A 20963-nucleotide genomic window follows, 5' to 3' on the forward strand; every position below is an offset into this window, starting at 1 on the left:
ATTTATTATACTTGTATGTTGCTACATTTGCTATAAGACATTCTGGATTTCCAGCAAATTATAGTATGTCATATGGATTGTGTGATTACAGAAAAGTATTAATGTATGACAAGCAATGGCTAATGTTTGCATGTGCGTTTAAATGCCTTTGGAAATCTTTTTAAAAAATATATCCTAAATCCTTGATTAGGATCTCTGTCCTATAGGTACTTTTAGGTGGCGGCAACAATATCACACAAATGTCACAATATACAGTACACTCATTTCCCAATGTCTTTACAAGTATGTAAACACACAACATTGTTATACATGTCTCAGCATTGTTCACCCCCCCCCCCAATGTGAAATTTAGCATGATAAGCATTTCTGTTTAACTGAAATTTTAATCAACTGAATTTTTTGTATGTCCCATTTCAAGCATCCTATTCAACTAAGATAACATGTTTCTCATTCACAGCAATGTCAAGCTACCTCTTTATTATTAAGTATGAACTGCCAGAAGTAATCCGTGCATTTTTAGGACTCGAAGAGAATTCTGGGTATGTTTTTGCTTATGCTTATTTTTATATATTTATTAAAAACCATCTATTTATGAGATTAATTAATTCATATTTTATTTCAAACTAGAGAATGGTATCTGAATGGCAACTATCTTGTTATATTTGTGAGCATTGGAATTATTCTCCCCCTTTCACTACTAAAAAATTTAGGTAAGCAATTACTTATTCAAATATATAGTTTATCTTTAACAAATAGAAAATTGTACTATCATTTCATTCTTCAAATAACTATACATTCACTTATTATTTTAAAGGTTATCTTGGTTATACAAGTGGATTTTCGCTTACTTGTATGGTATTCTTTGTCAGTGTGGTAAGTATTTATACCAAATGTAGAGAAAATGTGCACAATCTTTACATCAGTCTTCTCTAATTGATTTCCAGAAGGTTTTGGAACTAGAAGTTCCAGACATCTAATTCCCACAACACTGTCAAACTATTTAGTAAGGCTGCATTACTATTATTCTTCTCATCTTTCCTATTATCTATCTCCTTTTCTACTTATAACTATAACTTTATTGCTTGTATCTTTACAACTTATATTGTTTTATTTAGTTTCCTAGTATGATTTATGTTGCTTGCTTATGTAGCATCCTATGACTATCACTAAATGTTGTATCTTATACTTTATGATGAACGTATTTTATGATGACTGTGATCATCACATAGCTTTTATGTACACTGAGAGCTTATACACCAAAGACAAATTCCTTGTGTGTCCAATCATACTTGGCCAATAAATAGCAATAGCAATAGCAGTTAGACTTATATACCGCTTCATAGGGCTTTCAGCCCTCTCTAAGCGGTTTACAGAGTCAGCATATTGCCCCCAACAACAATCCGGGTCCTCATTTTACCCACCTCGGAAGGATGGAAGGCTAAGTCAACCCTGAGCCGGTGAGATTTGAACAGCCGAACTGCAGAACTGCAGTCAGCTGAAGTAGCCTGCAGTGCTGCATTTAACCACTGCGCCACATCTGCTCTTAATTCAGTTCTTTAAAGAAATGAATTCAATTCTATTCTATTCTATTATTTTTATTATTATTATTTTTCTACAAACACATCATTATGTGAAGAGTGTGGAACCAGTTACATTTTAGTACAAATAATACAATACCCTTCCTATTCAACATAATTAATAATCTTATAGACTTTTAGTAGTAATACACATATTTTGTTGAATTATAATTTTTCCTTAATTATTCAATATTTCAATATATTGATTTTTTTGTCAATCTCCATATTCTTTTTTTTTTTTTTTTGCAATCTCCATATTCTTGATATCACTCTTTTTACTACAGATAAAATACCAATAATCATATTTGTTTTATTCTATTCTACTCTACTTTACTCTACTCTATTCTAGAGACACTACGTTGAATGTTCTGTTGTAAATTATTGGTACATGCATTAAAATGGCAATAAGGAGTTATGAGCACATCAATAGCTCCATCTTTTTTGTGAAATTTTCTCCATTTCTCACCAGATAAACTAGAGCTATTATGACATGAACCCTGGCAATATAAATAGTAGTGGTGTAAGATATATTACATTCATTAAACCTTTTCCAATTCCAAGTTTAGCAAAATTAGCTAGAATTCTTTGAAGAACTTTCACTTGCATGGTTCTTTTTCTTTTGTTTTTCTTTTTGCAAAATTAAGGGTGGGAAATCCTTTTGGAAGGAAACTTTCATTACCATTCTTAATATCTCCAAACACAAAACATGATGCAATATTACTCTGAAATATGGCTATTTGGTACTGAAAATCAACAGTGTGATAATTGAAGTATTGATTTTCCCAATCCAATTTATATCTTTTCTGTCCCCAAATATCAAAGCACCCAAATTTAGCCCTGTCTCCTCCTCTAATGCCAAAATGATCTTTTATCATCTTCTAAGGTGAGGTGGGAGGTGAAGATAAGGTCATGATCTCTCAGTTACCATCTAATCCTGGAATACTATGTAGCAAGGGTGCTATTAATAGCTTGAGAAGTAACAGAGCATGATAACTCAATCTTGATTAGGTTGCACATTTTAATATGTTATACAGTTGCAAGAAAAAGTATGTGAACCCTTGGGGTTATGTGGAGTTTTGCATGAATTGGTCATAAAATGTGCTCTGAACTTCATCTAAGTCACAACAATAGAAAAACACAGTCTGCTGAAAATAATACTACACAAACATTAGATGTTGCCATGGTTTAATTGCACATAACATGTAAACATTCACAGTGCAGGGAGGAAAAAGTATGTGAACCCTTGGTCTTAATAACTGGTTGACCCTCATTTGGCAGCATTAACCTCAACCAAACGTTTCTTGTAGTTGCAGATCAGACCTGCACAACGATCTGGAGTAATTGTGGACCACTCCTCTTCACAAAACTGTTTCAGTGTAGCAATATTCTTGGGATGTCTGGTGTGAATCGCTCTCTTAAGGTCATGCCACAGCATTTCAATCAGTTGAGGTCAGGACTTTGACTGGGCCACTCCAGAGGGCGTATTCTGTGCTGTTGAAGCCATTTTTGTGTTGACTTGCTTGTATGCTTTGGGTCATTGTCCTGTTGCATCCCCTGCGGAGCTTCAGTTGGCAGACAGATGGTCGTACGTTTTCCTGCAAAATGTCTTGATAAACTCTGGAATTCATTTTCCTATCAATGACAACAATCCGTCCAGGCCCTGAGGCAGCAAAGCAGCCCCAAACCATGATGCTACCTCCGCCATGTTTTACAGTGGGAATGAGATTTTGATGTTGGTGTGCTGTGCCTTTTTTTCTCCACACATAGTATTGTGTGTTTTTCCCAAACAACTCAATTTTGTTTTCATCTGTCCACAGTATATTTTGCCAGTAGTGCTGTGGAACATCCAGGTGCTCTTTTGCAAACTTCAAACGTGCTGCAATAATTTTTTTTGGACACCAATGGCTTCCTCCGTGGTGTCCTCCCATGTACTCCATTCTTGTTTAATGTTTTCCTTATTGTAGCTGTGTCAACAAAAATGTTAGCATGTGCCAGAGATTTCTATAGGTCTTTAGCTGACACTCTAGGATTCTTCTTTACCTCATGAAGCATTCTGCACTGTGCTCTTGCAGTCATTTTTACAGGACGACCACACCTAGGGAGAGTAGCAAGAGTGCTAAACTTTCTCCATTTGTAGACAGTCTGTCTTACCGTGGACACATGAACATCAAGGCTTTTTGGAGATACTTTTGTAACCTTTTCCAGCTTCATGCAAGTCAACAATTCTTGATCATAGGTCTTCTGAGAGCTCTTTTCTGCGAGGCATGGTTCACATCAGACAGTGCTTCTTGAAACCAGTAAACCCACAACAGGTGTGTGTTTTTAAAGGGCAGAACAGCTGTCAGCAACACATCCAATATCATCACACTGATTGGAGTCAAGGTTGGCTCACTCCTGGCTCCAATTAGCTCTTGGAGACATCATTAGGCTAGGGGCTCACATACTTTTTCCTCCCTGCACTGTGAATATTTACATGTCATGTGCAATTAAACCATGGCAACATCTAATGTTTGTGTAGTATTATTTTCAGCAGACTGTGTTTGTCTATTGTTGTGACTTAGATGAAGTTCAGAGCACATTTTATGACCAATTCATGCACAACTCTGTGTAATCCCAAGGGGTTCACATACTTTTTCTTGCAACTGTACATATTTCTGTTTTAATCAACAATAAACCAAATAAGTCCAGCAAAATCTTTATATTATTTTTGTCTTAGTTACTGATATCCAGGCTGGTTTTTCTTTATTGCATTGTTTCTCAAAACTGAAGTATCTCTGCAATTGTAAATTGCATTAAATGAAATTAAACATTAAAAGATATACTATGTAAACTTTAAAAATAGAGATCATTTCTGGCAAATATCCAATGGCTGCATTATTCAAAACATATTCATTGGATAATAGTGATGTGATATTCTAGCCACATAATAGCCCAAATCTAATTCTGGCACCATGTTATATGCAAATGTACTTGTTGTTTTACTTTTCTGACAATGCAACATTGAAATGTAATGTCTGAGAAAACAATAGTTGAAAATCTTTATAACGAGATCAAGTGCTTTTTGTGATAAATGAATACATGTATTTTCTTCTTTATATTTATAATAATTTAGGTAATCTACAAGAAATCCCAAATAGCCTGTCCTCTCCCAGTCTTGGACAATAAAGTTGGGAACTGGTCCTATAATGATACTGCAGTTCTGCTACATGTAGTGGGGTTACCAAATGATTCTGCTAATTTGGAATTAAATTTGATGATGGACAGCACTAACAAACAATATTCTTCAGTTTTTGAAGAAACCAAAGCTAAGCTACATCAAAGTGGAGTAGAATATGAAGCCCATAGAGAAGACAAAAACAAATGCCAAGCCAAGTATTTTATGTTTAACTCACGGGTAAGAGCCTGTTATCATATATCCAACAGAAAATAACCTCTATAAATGTTGATCTTCTCCATTAAAGAGTGAGTTCTGGAAATTTTAAATATGTGAACTATATTGGTCACTGCTGAAATCTGAATAGTGGCCATGTGTTGTTGGATCATGGTTAGAAGAATATACAGTAGAAGCAATAGTCCCATAACCAATATTGTCCTCATTCTCCTACTTTCCAAATTTAACATAAGATATGTTTGAGTCACTTCCTTTCAAAATAGATCTCTGGCTACCACCTTCTTGGTCTAACTCTGTTCATCTGGGCTTCTGACTTGCTTAGAGCTTTAACATTAATTATTGCATCTTAGCAATCAGAGGTGGGTTCCTACAGGTACAGTTTGGTTCAGCTAAATAGGTAGTAACTCCGGTGGACACATGGCCATACAGGTTCTATTGGCGGCGCCATAGTCGCCACCATCTTGTTTTTTGCTTCTCCACAGAAGCATTTTTAGTACTGTGTATGTGCCCCACCCTGCCCAGTCTCTGCTCTGCAACTTGCCTGCCTGAAGCGCTGTGCCCCTGATCTGTCTGCCAGGTAAGCCTGCAAGTCATGGCTTAGCTAGCTGCCCTGCCCCCTTCCATGCAGCCCGCAGCCCTGCCATGCTACTCTGCCTTCCATGCGGCCTTCCCAGCAGTCCTCCATGCCCACTTGCCTTCCAAGGTTGGCGTCCAGCTCAGCCTGGTGGCCTTTGGGAGAAATGCAGATGCTGCACCGTGGCTGAGAGGCGCAGTGGTGCTTTGGGAAAGTAAGTGGACATCCTGGGGCTGCTGAACATGCTCCTGCCCCATTCTGCAAAGGCAGAGCCCATGCTTCAGGGTAATCCAAAGAGGGGAGGGGAATGCTGCAGAAAAGACTGCCTTCCACCTGGGCCCGCATGTCTCCCGTGCCAGCTCTGTGGGGCTTCAGACTCTGAAGCAGCCCACTGGCTTCCCACTGCAGCCCTTGGTGGAGACACAAGGACTGCTCTGGGGCTGACAGGGCAGGCAGTGCACATGTGCAGCAGCCCCAAGGACATTCACTTGGCACCTGCCCTCCTAGAGCGCCACCGCCACCGCCTCTGCCCCTCTCAGCCCCAGAGCAGATGGGATGGTTGCATTGAGGGGAGGAGGGGAAAATGCAGGGGGAGCGGGCAAGCCAGAGCCTGGGCAGCCCCAGATGGGATGGTTGCATTGAGGAGAGGAAAATGCGGGGGGAGCAGGCAAGCCAGAGTGTGGGTGGTCGCAGATGGGATGGTTGCATTGAGGGGAGGAGGGGAAAATGCAGGGGGAGCGGGCAGGCCGGAGTGTGTATAGCCGCAGATGGGCGAGCGGATGTGGAGCAGAGCGGAGGGGATAACTGCATTGAGGGAAGGAGGAGAAAACACAGTTATGTAGAACAGCCACCTGTCTGCCTGGGACCTGCTTCTTCCTCTCCCAGTTCTCTCTGCATGCCCACTTTTATTCCTGCAAAACATGGCATCAGCCATGAGGAGGAGAAGCAGGGCAGGCAAATGGAGGCTCCGTGTGGAAGGCGAGAGTGCAGCGGCGGGGAAGGCTGACTGTCCCCCATGTCTCAGAGGAAGGAGGCAGGGGTGCCGGCATGGGGCTCACTTCCCTTACTGCCCCCTCCTCGCCAGCTACAGCTGGGGCCCCACCAGCTCTGCTTAGCTGGGTATCTGTTCATGAAAGCGGCAAGGGGGCAAACAGCGGTGAGTGGTAAGGGAAGTGAGCACTGGGCCACCATACCTGCCTCCTTCCTCCAAGAACCATGGCAGTGGGGAAAGTGAGGCTTCTTTGTCAGCTTCCCAGCTGGCAAAACAGAAATTTTCACAGTTCTGTGGGTGTGACTAGGTGGGGGTGGGGGGCATGTGACTGTATGTGCATGAGTGATGTTAAGGTAGCCATGCCCACTCAGCCACATGTCCCCCCTCTCCTAGCCATGCCCACAGATCCGATAGTAAAATAATGTGAAGCCCACCCTGATAGCAACCCCTTACAGGGTTCAGGAAATTGAATTCAGGTTGCCCAGGAAAAAGCAAGCCCAGCATTAACCAGAACTGTTTGTTTGTTTGTTTGTTTGTTTGTTTGTTTGTTTCAGACTGCCTATACAATACCAATTCTGGCATTTGCATTTGTATGCCATCCAGAAGTGTTACCTATATACAGTGAACTTAAAAAGTAAGACTACTCACAGATTTCCTCTGCTTTTTTTTTCATAAAGACTGCAATTTTTCCATAGCAAAACGTTACTATTTATTATTTCTGTTTCACTTTTCTTTGGTTTATTGTTAATTTGTCATTTCATTTTGTACTGTAATAGTAACTTACTGATTGATTAGTGTATAGGCAGTCTGTGGGTTAAGATCAAACTTGCAGACAATTTGTATTGATTAACAAGCTGCATATTACTAAAAATGGCAGACAGTCTTCTTCTTTCTCACGTTGACAAACCGCTGAAGCTGTGCAATGTTTTCATGAACCGCTGAAGCTGCACATTTTTATATACATTGTATTTTCAGTGGTTCATGAAAATATTACATTTTTCTTAACCATGGATTACCTCTATAATATCAAGGGAAGATAAGCTTTCTTTGGGACACTGGTAACACTTCTGTTTTTGGATGTACTCAAAGCTAGTGTGACCATGAAGCAACAGATCTTTAATGACAACATAATCCCACCCTCAACCATTTCAGCCAAATTTGTCAGTTATTTCTTCCTACTGGAGGACAAACCTACATTTAACTCCTTTTTCAACTGGGCTTCCTAAGTAAACTATTTTCTCAGTTGTGGCATAGAATATTATTTCTTTGCGAGCAATGAAGTAAGAGTTAACTGATAGTCCTTATGCTTTCTGTGTATAAAATAACTTGAAGAATTGCACCATTTCATTCTTAATCTCAACAGAAAAATAAATTTCAATTATTATTATACTATTACAGTATTAATATTTCTTATCATCCATTAACCAGAATTGTATCGAGCCTCCTTAAAAAGGGCAAGTATAATCTCCAGCTATTTATTTTTAAATAAAATGAATAAATGAAGTTATATACAGTAAATGACTCAGAATGACATGGTGATGTAGGGAAATTTAAACTTGTGAAATCTTAAGAATTCATTCCCACTTCACATTATAGTTCCTAAAGTTCCTTTAGGCATGACAGAAGTCTGGTATAGAATTAATAACCAAATGAAGCCACTTGCTGTACTGAATACATGAAAGGCTGAAAGAGGGGTCCTTGGTATTCTCTGAGCTTGGTTGTTTTCTTGCAGATGTTTCAGTATCCAAACTAGGTAACACCATTAATGCTACTATTAGGTGTAGCACTGATGATGTTACCTATTTTGGGTAATGAAATGTCTTCAGGAAAACAACCAAGTTCAGAGAGCACCAAGGACTCCTCATTTTGATCCTCAGCTACAAATATTTTCCTTTAATACAGCTGAAAGAGCCACAAGGTAATCATCAGTTTCTTTCCCTCTCAATCTTTCTCATATACATATATAAAGCTACATGAATAAAATAATCCTCCTAGTAATTAACTGTCCATTGCTATATTCTCAGCCGATCTCAAAAACGGATGCAAAATGTTTCCAATGTCTCCATCATGGGAATGCTCATCATGTACCTCCTCGCTGCCCTTTTTGGCTATCTTACTTTCTATGGTGAGTTTAAGCTGATCTGAAATGCTCAACATATCTGTTCAGGTTTCATATTATTCCGAATCTGTTTGCAAGGAAACAGATTCTGAATAATCCTTGTAATAGCTATTTCCCTTCAGTGGATTGTTGTTGTTGCTGTTTTCTAAAAAAAAAAAAATCAGCTTTAGTTTGCTATCTATAAAATAATTGTGCACAGTAAGGAATTTATTTTATCTGAGCAATTTAATATATCAACTTCATATGCTAAAATCAAGGTATTGTTTGATTCTCTTCTACCATAGTTAATCCCTAAAGCAAGGAAAAGATAACTGAATTCTGCACAACTGCCCTAATGATGAATATATTGCAAATTAGTCTCCATGTCGGGATTTTTGCTGTTTATTAATTCCAAACTGTTCAAAGTGAAGGTATACCATGTAATGATGAAGTTGCTTGAGAAAACTTATAGAGAATGTTCTTTTTTATCAGGTGAAGTAGAAGATGAATTGCTTCATACATATAGGAAGGTTTACACCTTTGATACTCTACTCTTGATGGTTCGTCTTGCAGTTCTTGTGGCTGTGACTCTCACTGTACCAATAGTCCTATTTCCAGTAAGTCATTTTAAGCAAACTTTAAGCAGCCCATCCATGATGGTGTTCTTCCACCATACCCTCTTGTAATCTACTTCAAGAAATTTGTGTAAAATAGGTCTGTTTTTTTAATGACAATGTGACATGACATTAAAAACCTTATAGAATATTACAGACAAAAATCTAGAAAGGTAAATTTAAGCATTTAAAGGGGCTATTTTAGATTTTAAAAATTATTTCAGGAATTGAATTAATGATCTTGACCTATTAAAGAAATTGCTCCGATCACCAGAGAACTCAAGACTCATAGTTCCAGTTTAATACGGTAGCCAGCTATAACCTCTTCCAAGATACGCCATTCTGAAAAATGAACATATACTAAGCATTACGTGACCATAAGCACATTATCTTCTCTTACATGGGGATATTCTTCAATTGGCGTTTTTCCCCTAAAATCCCATTTAGGGAAATATATTTTGTTATTATCTATGGATGCTACTATTTTGACTAAACTAAGATCAGCCTTGAGTTTTAAATACTGTTTATAGAAGAAATGCTTGTGGAAAAATTTATAACCTAAAGGAACAGTCTCCATGGTACTAAAGTCAGTGAGAAAATAGCTACTGATTGTTTTTACAGACTCCAAGCTGATGCTATTTTTTCATGTTTGGCATCTGCACTTAAGACTTTTTTTCCCCTTTTAACAAGTCAAGCGACTTCACCGTAATGTTGGCCACTGGAGCAGCTATTAACCTTTTACCTAGTAGTTATCCCTATATCTACATAGCTGCTATAGAAATGCTGTCCAGGCTTCAGATATTTGCAGAGCAGGCCAAACAGAATCATATATCCACATTTATTTTTCCAGATGTCTCTTGTAGATGGAGTGATAGAGTGAAATTATATTTAATAGACATATAGAACAAGCAAAAGTCCTTGCTTTAGTAAAAGAAGAAATTCTATAAATTTGATTACTGCAACTATAAAGTGAATATTCTGAGATGCTTATGAATAAGATATCTCCTTTATGGATTTCACTGGTAACTATACTAATATCCTTATCCAAGTCAGGTTTCATCAGTATCTTTTTTAATAAGTAGAACTACTGTGTCTCCCTGAAAAGAAGACAGGGTCTTATTTTCTTTTGACCCCCGAAATAAGCACATGGCCTTGTTTTTGGGGAGGTCTTATTATTTTTGAGGTAAAGGAGGCAGCGAGCCTGGTCACCTCATGGCTGCTGCTGTGTTGCAGTATTTTCAGGGAGGGCTTATTTTAGAGCATGCGCTCAAAAGTCTAATTGGACTTATTATGCGGGGAGGTCTTATTTTCGGGTAAACAGGGTAATAAGTAGAACTTATTTTTGATATTTTTGTATTATTTTTAACATTAGATATTCTGTATCAAAGTACATTTTTTTATTTATAAAACCTCGGGTTAAAAAGGGCATATTTACAAAGATGTAAAATGAACATTTCTTGCTACAAAATGTTTAAAGGGCATAATAAAACTAAAATATACTGTTGTTTTTTTATAGATTCGTACATCTCTTACCACACTCTTGTTCCCCAGAAGACCTTTCAGTTGGATAAGACATTTCCTCATTGCTATTATTATTCTTATATTTAATAACCTTTTAGTCATTTTTGTTCCTACTATTAAGGACATCTTTGGATTCATAGGTATGAATGCTTTCTCTTGCTCTCATTGTTTTAAAGAAAGAATATTGACATGTTCATTTTTGGCAAAACTCCTTTCTCTAACCTGGATCTGCTGGATCTAGAATCCCTGCTAAATTATTGTGGACTCTGAGAAGTTCTTTTTTTTTCTCAATAGAAGGGAATACTTATAGCTTGGGGTTGAACTGAGGGGTTGTTGGTGCTGTTGGAGATTGGTTGTTTTCTTGCAAACGTTTCATTACCAAACTAGGTAACATCATCAGTGCAAAACAACCAAGCTCAGAAAGCTGTTGTTAATACAGAAAGGTAGATAAGATTCCATCTTTCCATCTTGGTGTACTTATAAGATGGGAGTCAAAAATGTTAAAATGACAGCCACAACTATTTGACCAAAGCACCACCTATTTGTTCATGCATCACAGTGAAATAATGCATTACCTAGAAAGGAACAGTTCTTCAGTTGTAAAGTAAAGGTAGCCATCTTGATTTTTTTTTCTATCCACCCCTATGGTCACCCATGCTTTTATTCCTTATAACAACTAGGAGCCTTTCATACAATTATTTTTGCATAGAGGAAGTGAAACATCCTCCTCTTGTTCAGATGCCAATCCAGAGAAGACTCCACACAAAACTTCTAGATTGGGTCTAGATTTTTAGATTTCAGGATGAAGACTTTTAATTATTTCCACAATTGATCAGGTGTTTGGATAATAATGGGAATAATTTTGGAGGAGGAAGGAATGAGTAGACTCCTAGTGTTCTAGATTATAACACCAGATGACTTTTTGAAATATATTATCAGAGCCTTTCTTCTTTTCTAGCATATCATTTGTAAAGTTTAAAATTGTTTATTCTTGCATTTTAATTCCTCATTCTGTTTTGGCTTTGGTATTTATAGGCATTGTTATTATCCTGTCACTATAATCTACTTTGGGAAATATTTGTTTAATAGAAAAATAGACCCATAGATACATTCATAGAAATGTCAGGTATTGTAATAGAAGATTCTCATTGGATATGTTTAACTTCAGGCAATAGAATTTACTGGATACCTGATAATATAATATTAAAAATGCATGTTCAGAAAACAGTAATTTTAGTTGCTGCAATCAGTCAGATTGGAGCAACAACTACAACATTGAAAATTCAAATTTAGTATTAGGTCCCCTGGGCTACAAGAGAGCAATTGTTTCTTATCTAGCATTTGAGTAGAAATATTCAAGGGATCTAATTTAAGTGAAATAGAGGAAGGTTGTATGCAAGGGTTTGTTACCGAGCTTATAATGTTAGAACCTCCAAAATTGGAGTAGTTATCTTGTCAAGCTACAGCCCAGAAGTTGGCAAGCTATAAATCTCACCTCTCCAAACAATGAACCATCTAATTGAGAATAGGCAGGAAACATTAAGATAGATCAGATAAATTAGACTTTTATTATAGATAAGAATTAAAAGACATGTACACAATAATTTATCTTCTGATATGTAAGACAAAGTATTTAAATACTACTATGTTTCACAGCAGTATTTCAGCAACTTTAAGGATGTGTGGACTTCACTCCCAGAATTCTTCAACCAGCACTAAAGTTGCTGAGATTGAAAAACACTGCTGCAAACTTTAAAGTCTTTGATTTTTGAATCAATTGAGAATTGATGGTTTGCTTGGTAGTGTTGGATGACAGACATGTTTATATAATAGCCAACTTTAGCATATAAGTGCTAGTTACCACCTAACTAGATTCAGCCCTTACCTTTGCAGAGAAAACATTGGCATATAACTTGCATGAAAGTGTATATGTTACTGTGCTTTGTAGAGAAATTAACAGTAATAAGCCTCTCTTTTTTTAAGCCTTTTAGCTTGCTTTCATTTCCCAAACAGTAAGACTATGTTTCCTACTGTAGGTGCCTCTGCTGCAACAATGCTGATTTTTATTTTGCCTGCTGCCTTTTATCTTCGGATTGTCAAAAAAGAGCCTTTGAGGTCACCTCAAAAGATTGGAGTGAGTCATTCAGATTTTTTCAATTATTGAGCTACATTGTAGCTTTTCCTACTAATTAATTGTTTTTACTATACTTTCCCAATTACAGGCCCTGATTTTCCTCATTGTTGGCATAATCTTTATGTTTGGGAGCATGACTCTAATTCTCTTGGATTGGATTTACAACTCTTCACATTCCAATCAGCATTAATTTGGAAGGAAATTGTTTGTTTTTCTTTGCCATCAAAGTGGTTGAATTTCATTAGCCATGTGCAAGCAAACAAACAAAAGACTTTTGACTATAGAAGAGGACATTACTTCTAGTAAATGGCAAGATTCCAAAGTCTTTGTTAATACCACTAAATAGACCTAAAGTGGATTAAATCTCACTTTGGTGAAGGATGGTTATTTATGCATTATCACATGTGTCCTTTTTTTTTGGACCAGGACAGAATAAAAATGTGAAGTTCCCTGGATCTAATTATGTATATAATTAGACACAAAGACTGTTACCTTACTTTGGTTTAGATAGCTTCTATTTCTAGAAACTATTTCTAGAAACTAGAAAAAAAAGTTGTCCAGAAGTGGGGATCATTTGTGTGTGTGTGTATGTGTGTGTGTACATACTCAGTACATATAATGTATGTACATAAAGAAAAATGAAACTATTATTTTAAATGACTAACTATAACTTTAATAAGTACACTCAAAACAAGATATAAAAACAGCATCAATTTCTGAAAGTATTTCACTTACTCATCAATAACTTACATTAATTATAGGAGTGCCCACTACAGAAAGTGAGCAAATATGATAAATTCTTTATTATGCTAACTTTTAATAATATTGTTTATTACAAAGATTGACTGCTGCTGTGGGATGAAAAAGGGCCCTTTTCTCTGCAGCTGTGGTTTAGAGAGAGTATTTAGGCCATTGGATAGTTATAAATGACTATCAGAATTCTCCAATTTATGGAACTGTACTCAAAAGATAAATGAAATCTCAGCCAACTAAAGCTGTTCCTACAGCTGTTTACTGCTACCAAAGTATACTTTTATGATTGTATTATGTTGTCAAAAATGAGCATTCTCTGTCCCACCAATAAATTTAAAAGTTTTTATAGTGAGTTTCTCTGCTTCAATATGATGTCAATAATTGCATAATAAGGATATCTAATCATGACAACTGGAATGGACTCATATGCAAAAAGAGGCTGGTTCTAGTGGGATTTCTATGACAAGTATATTTAACATTTATCAAACTGATCCTTCACATGTAATTTTGTTTTGATCTTAATTATTTACGAAACTGGAACTTGGTTTATAATTTGTCTTCCACAGTAGTTCAAACTGATTTAACACAATCACATAGACTGTGAAAGCACACCAGGTAGTATTGTTGCATTTGTATTTGATAATATAGACAGTACAGCATATTATAAGTATTGATGTATTTGTTCTATATACTGTAATTATTTGTGTAGATATTTCTTTAGCAAAATTTCCTGTATGGTTTAATGTTTTGATTTTTATATATGCAGTAAGTTTGGGTAGTTGTTGCTTTAATATTCCCAAGCATGATGCTACTTAGATGCAGCACTGTTTCAATGAGCTCTAAAAGCTTCATTTCTCCAATACATGGCTAGAACTTTCTGAAAAGCCCAGAATAATACCTAAATAAAATGAAACATCAAATGTTACTACAATAAATGAAAATAAAATTAAAGGATGAAAGATTTATTTTTATTGATCTATTGTACAAAGTGCTGTATTATTTTGAACTACATAAACTACACCTGCAATTTGGTTTCAGGGTTCACATTTATTTTCCACACCTCTTGTGCTACTGATTATGACTTCAGTCATGAGTGACATATTTTCTAGATACTCTGATATGAAAAACAGAAGCTTTTACAGTATTAATCTCTGTTAGATCTCTGTTTATATAGATAAATACATGAGATTTTATATTGTTAGGATTATCTATTTCCCATCATTCCCAGTATGTTGCACTGTCTTATTCAAGACCAAACCGATCTCTCAGCAAAGGTTTGTTACATTTCAAAGCAAATGATCCCCTATTTCCTTTACTTTTTTTTTTAATTTAGGGGATCGTGTGCTGTGAAATAAGAGGACTTGAACAGTGTGTTAAATGTGGTTGGCATGCATTTGGCAAGCTAAGTATAATTTTCAAGAACAACTTCTCCCTATACCTAAAAAGAAAAGTTTTCAATCAGTATGTGCTATCTGCTCTAACATATGCCAGTGAAACATGGAGACTAACTTCACAGCTGATACAAAAGCTATGAGTGTCGCAAAGAGCCATGGAAAGATACATGCTCTGCATTACAATAGCAATAGCAATAGCAATAGCAATAGCAGTAGACTTATATACCGCTTCATAGGCCTTTCAGGCCTCTCTAAGCGGTTTACAGAGAGTCAGCATATTGCCCCCAACAATCTGGGTCCTCATTTTACCCACCTCGGAAGGATGGAAGGCTGAGTCAACCCTGAGCCGGTGAGATTTGAACCGCTGACCTGCTGATCTAGCAGTAGCCTGCAGTGCTGCATTTAACCACTGCGCCACCTTGGCAACATACTGTATATACTCAAGTATAAGCCGAGTTTTTCAGCCCACTTTTTGGGCTGAAAAAAGCCGCCTCGGCTTTTACTCGAGTCAGTGAAAAATTTGCCCGAAATGGAGGAGAAAAAGGGGCGGGGCCATGCCGCTGGGTGACGCTCGTGAATGGCCCGGCGCCCCTGTGAGTTTCCCCTCCCTCTGTGTCAGTTTGCCGCGCAGCGCGCACCGCACCATCCCCCCTCCTCACGTTCTAATGTAATGCAGGGCTGTCTTACGATTCCCCTTCCTCCCCCTCCTGCTGCTCTGCAACGATGTCCCATCTCCTCCTTGTTATGGCAAGCAGCCACATAACGATGTCCCAGAGCTAGTTTACTGTTTTTCTTTGAAATAAATATTCAAAAACATTATTGGTATCTATTTTTATTTTTGAAATTTACCGGTAGCTGCTGCATTTCCCACCCTAGGCTTATACTTGAGTCAATAACTTTTCCAGTTTTTTGTGGTAAAATTAGGTGCCTCGGCTTATATTCGGGCCGGCCTATACTCGAGTATATACGGTAGTAAGGCCTGCACATGGATTAGAGAACAAATGAAAGTATATGATATCATCAAGAGAGTAAAAGAATTGAAATAGAAATGGGCTGGTCACATAGCAAGAGGAACTGGTGGCAGGTAGACCAAGGCAGTCATAGAATGGATCCCACTTGATAAAAAGTGTCCATGAAAAAGAACTAAAACAAGATGGATCAATGACATCAGCAAGTATTGGCAAAAGAAAGTTCAGGACTATAAGTTGGAAACATGTGGAAGAGGCCTTCATCCCGCAGTGGTTACATGATGATGATGATGATGATGATGATGATGATGAAGAAGAAGAAGAAGAAGAAGAAGAAGAAGAAGAAGAATTAAAATTCTGCTGAATTTTGCTTTCCAGAAATTTAAGTATGTTTGTGCCTCCAACACTGAAAGCAATGATGTGTAAAATACATAATTGTGGGTTATTTGTATTATCTTATTAAGAGGACTATTTTAAAAGAAGATACAATGTTGTATTTTCTAATAGTCTGAAACCAATATCTTTAAATGTGCATATTGGACCATTACTACTGAATAACATTTTTAGCACTGGGAAATGCAGAAATGAACAGTTTACTAATTTTTGGCAGGTAAAGCTGGAATTTTATTGCAAGGTATACAACTGTATAAAATTTTGCTCCATATATTTTATTTAAGAATGAAGACTCCAAAAGAGCAGTTTCACAATAGGGTACAATAATAGAACACATTAGCATTGTAGGGAACAATGAAATTCAAAAATAAAATCCTTTGTATTGTCAATCATTGTAAATTAGTCATGCTAAAACTGCACCTAGCCAGGAAGGGGTGGGAAGAGGGTTAATGTATTCTTAATAGATGCCTCGGATTAGTTGTAACCCCAGAGAACCTATCCAATGGGACCAAATGGGAGGGATGAGGCGTCGCATTAGGGGTTGTGTATAAAATGTCTTGCTTTTGAATTCAGTGGTGTGGTTTTTGCCTTAGAAATTCCTGTTGAAATCTCGCTGAGATCCACCGCACATTGCAAACTGCCTTTTTTATTTTATTTTTTATAATAAAATTCTTTTCTTACCATCCAAGTTTTTTATGCAGAATTATTCCCAACAGCATTTTTCCAACATTATTAAAATGAAAAATGAAAATTGAACTGGATGATGATGATCTCTTTTATTCATTAAACATGAAACTCAGCCAACTGAACTTTTAAAAATGTGTCACAAATACCATTGACTTATTATTATATACTTTATTCATTAAACATGAAACTCAGCCAACTGAACATTCAAAAATGCATCACAAATACCATTGACTGGTGCTAATGGTTGATACGGTTTCCTGCCATCTTAGGTATCAACCAAATACATTCTTAAAATATAAGATGTTCCAAGTAGCACAGTTTTTTGCAGTTCCGCTGGTGTTATTGCAGGAAGCTGCAATTTGTTGATGTATCTTGTAAAATTCTTGGAATGGTGCCAAGTGCCCCAAAGGTGACCAGCTTTTGGCGGGACAGTCCCGCTTTTGAACAATTTGTCCCATGTCCCGCAGCATTTTTAAAAAGTCCCAACTCTCCGGATGCCCCTCCGACCCTCTCCTGAGGCAAAGGCAGAGCTCCTTTGGCCTGCAAGCTTATTCCGCCTTGCCCCCGAGTCTTGCTGCGGGGCGACCAAAGAAGCATGTTTTCCAGCACTTGGGAAAGACTCCCCCACCTCCCACGCCCCTCGCCTGTCTCCTTCGGTCGGACAAGCCCACGTGTCATCGCGCAGCACTGGAGCGCGCGCCCCCTGCATGGAATCCCCCACCCGGGTTTCTCTCCCCCCCTTTTTTGTCAGGGACGGAATGGAGGCGTCTGCCAAGTGATGGCTGCTGGTCCAGCTGGGGCTGCTTCTGACTCGCCTTCCAGGTAAGAGCCGGCAGGGGGGGGGTCGCCATCTCCCATAGGACCTATCCTCCCCCCCCCTCTTGCCTTTCCTTCTGCTTGCTCCATTCCAGCGGAGGCTGAGCCCACCTCTTATTTGGACCTCCTGCATCCCCCCCCAAACGGAGCACCCCATTTCAAGCAACGAGGGGCACCAAGCAGGGCAGGGTTGCAAACACCCCCTTCCCCCCAAGGCTGTAGGCGAAAGCTGCTCTCCCGTTCCTGCCCTGACTTCCTGGAGCCATCTCTGTGGAGGTCCTTTTTGGCATTAATGCAAAGCCTTGAGGGGAGAACAGGGCGCGCCCAGGCACCTGTCTTGGACTGCCCCTGAATCAGGAATGCTGGAGAAGGGGGCACGGATCGCTGGCTTTTTAAAACAACTTTTTGGAAGGAGGATGGGGTGAGTACTGAAGGCATCCCGGCTGAAATCACTTTTTAAAAAAGCCATTTAAAAAAATCCCACTTTTAAGGCGGTGAGCAGATCTAATGCTCCTTCCGACTCCCCACAACAGAGAAAGGGAGGGGGGAAAGAAAGTTAGGGAAAGAAGGAAGGAAAGAAAAGAAAGAGGGAAGGAAAGAAGGAAGGAAGGAAAAGAAGGAAGGAAAGGAGGAAGGAAGGAAAGGAGGAAGGAAGGAAAGAAGGGGGGAAAAAGAGTGACTGGCCTCATTTCATCCAAGCAGGTTTTCATGCCTAAAATGGGACTAGAAACTCCTGATTTCTTGTCTGATGCCTGAACCACTACTAGGCAAACTGGCTCTCTTATCCATATTTGATCTACTGTGACCAAATATCTTCCAAATCGTGCCAGGAAAGCAGCTCAGCACAGCTGCATTGAGCAACAGGAATAATTTTTACGGCTGTATAGTTTCTCCTTTTGCAAAACTAGCAGATTAAACAGCAAACTCGCCACAAGATTGCAAGTAACTTCTAAAACTTCTCCTCAAATAGCAGTTATCTGAAACTACCCAGTGAGCAGAGTTGGGTACCGTATATACTCGAGTATAAGCCGAGTTTTTCAGCCCACTTTTTGGGCTGAAAAAAGCCGCCTCGGCTTATACTCGAGTCTACAACTGGATCCGGCAGTGCTGCTGCCTGTTGGAGGAGGAGGAGGCGAACCAGCCTGCCATCGCCGGCCACCGCTAGCCCTGCCGCTCTTCCCACCCCCTTCCAAGCCCCACAGTCCAGCGGATGGAGCAGCGAAGCCCCGGGGCTTTGCTGCTGCTCCCCGCATTTTCTGCACGGGGATCCCTTGGAGAGGGGATTCCAGCCTGCCATCGCCAGCCACCGCTAGCCCTGCCGCTCTTCCCACCCCCTTCCAAGCCCCACAGTCCAGCGGATGGAGCAGCGAAGCCCCGGGGCTTCGCTGCTGCTCCCCGCATTTTCTGCACGGGGATCCCTTGGAGAGGGGATTCCAGCCTGCCATCGCCATACGGTAGCTAGTTTTAAGTTTTCTCCCCATTCTTCCTGTGCTTACCAGCATCAAGCGGCTTGGGAAGGCGGGGTGGGGTGGGGTATGAGCGGACGGCTAAAACGAGACACCTGGTCGTTGGGATCAAGGAAAGATGACATTCGAGATAAATAATGATAATAATAATAACAACAACAATAACAATTGCTGTTGTTTGTCCAAGGTGGGAATCCGTCGGATCCCTAGCCTTAGTTTGATGCAACACACGCAGGAATCAGGTCGGGGGAAACAGCTGGTTTTCCAGGGAAAGGTTGTTAAGATTGCGCAGCCGGCGCGAGCCTGTCTACGGCTGCTTCAAGGCAGGAGGACGGGCGCCTCCACCACACCCCCATCTTCGTGCCCCTCCGCCAGCCTAACCCGGCTGTTTTAACGGGAGCGAAAAGGGGAGGTTGTACCCCCCCACTTTTCTCGAGGCTTTTCTGGTGTTTGTGTGTGTGTGTGAATTCCAGCGACGCCTCGCTGATAATTGTGGGGAGGCAGCAGGCGAGCGGTGGTTCCGCTGGATTGGCGACTGCGGGGTGCGCCGCGGAGAAAGCATGCGATGGAATGTGCTTTCCCTACGCGGCTGAATTTTCAAGGCATTAGTGGAGATGGGGGCTTTCATGTGGGTGGGGGAGTTTGGGGAGAAATAAAGCCGCCTCTCCGGTGAGAACTAAGAAGAGGGGCGAGGGGGAGAGGAGTGGAGAGGCGGCTTTTTCCTCAGTCGCCCCGCCATTGGGGTGCTTCCATTCCTCCCAACCTTCCCCCCTCCGAGAATTCTTGGGGCGCTTAGGAAGGCTTTTCCCACGCCGCCCCTTGAGGGGAAGCCTCTGCTAAGAGAAAATGTACTTCGGTTGGTTTGTTTTTCTCTCGGGTCGGCCCGAAGCTGGGAACGCAGCGAGAAGGCTCGGCTTGTATTTATGGACGCGGCTTAAAGGCGCGTTTGAGTGCAAGCAAGTCTTCTCAGCGGCTGGAAATAAACAAGCCGTTCTCGCCGTCGCGGGCGTCTCTGCTTAGCGCCTTCTTGAGCGAAGGGGAAATGGCGGGGTAGAGGAAATGGGAGGCTCAGCGGCCGCAAGACTCCTCGGTAGTCGAAATAGGTTAAACCCGGGGAAAGCGACTCCCAGAGAGGGGATTAGAAGTCCATTAATTCGAATGCGATGGCTTGGGGGAAACGTGGCAGTGTTGACGCCCAATAACTTGAATGGGACGACCTGTGGGGCTTGTAAGGGGGTGGGAAGAGCGGCAGGGCTAGCGGTGGCCGGCGATGGCAGGCTGGTTCGCCGCCTCCTCCTCCAACAGCACTGCCGGATATCCGCCCAACGCTGCGGGGGCTCCAGCGGGAGCTTTGGCGGCTTCACCTCAGCCGCAGCGCTGGGCAGCAAATGTGCTGGTGCTGTTGGAGGAGGAGGAGGCGGCGGCAGCAATAGCACCTGAGGACAGGACAAGAAGCAATGGAAACTTGTCAGAAGGAGACTCAAGCTGGAAATAACGAGCAATCTGACAGTAAGAACAATTAAAATCCTAGGAAAATGTCCTTTCATGAAAAATTACTTTTTCAGTTAACTCTGCCTGACATTAGT

The 20963-nt window shown here is 40.0% G+C and overlaps 1 protein-coding gene across 1 annotated transcript in view; it reads left to right on the forward strand.

Moving 5' to 3' along the window:
* SLC38A4 (solute carrier family 38 member 4) overlaps nucleotides 1-14599 on the forward strand; it is a 28825-nt gene extending 14226 nt beyond the window's left edge. Inside the window, exons 7-16 of the mRNA XM_032222190.1 lie at nucleotides 458-539; nucleotides 628-710; nucleotides 815-873; nucleotides 4690-4971; nucleotides 7088-7167; nucleotides 8558-8658; nucleotides 9124-9248; nucleotides 10762-10906; nucleotides 12803-12900; nucleotides 12989-14599. Of these exons, the coding sequence (XP_032078081.1) occupies nucleotides 458-539; nucleotides 628-710; nucleotides 815-873; nucleotides 4690-4971; nucleotides 7088-7167; nucleotides 8558-8658; nucleotides 9124-9248; nucleotides 10762-10906; nucleotides 12803-12900; nucleotides 12989-13090 (1157 nt within the window). The 3' untranslated portion in view covers nucleotides 13091-14599. The remainder of the gene's footprint in view (nucleotides 1-457; nucleotides 540-627; nucleotides 711-814; nucleotides 874-4689; nucleotides 4972-7087; nucleotides 7168-8557; nucleotides 8659-9123; nucleotides 9249-10761; nucleotides 10907-12802; nucleotides 12901-12988) is intronic.
* Nucleotides 14600-20963: the final 6364 nt, after the last annotated feature.

Source organism: Thamnophis elegans, chromosome 7, assembly GCF_009769535.1.
Source record: "Thamnophis elegans isolate rThaEle1 chromosome 7, rThaEle1.pri, whole genome shotgun sequence".
NCBI lineage: Eukaryota > Metazoa > Chordata > Lepidosauria > Squamata > Colubridae > Thamnophis > Thamnophis elegans.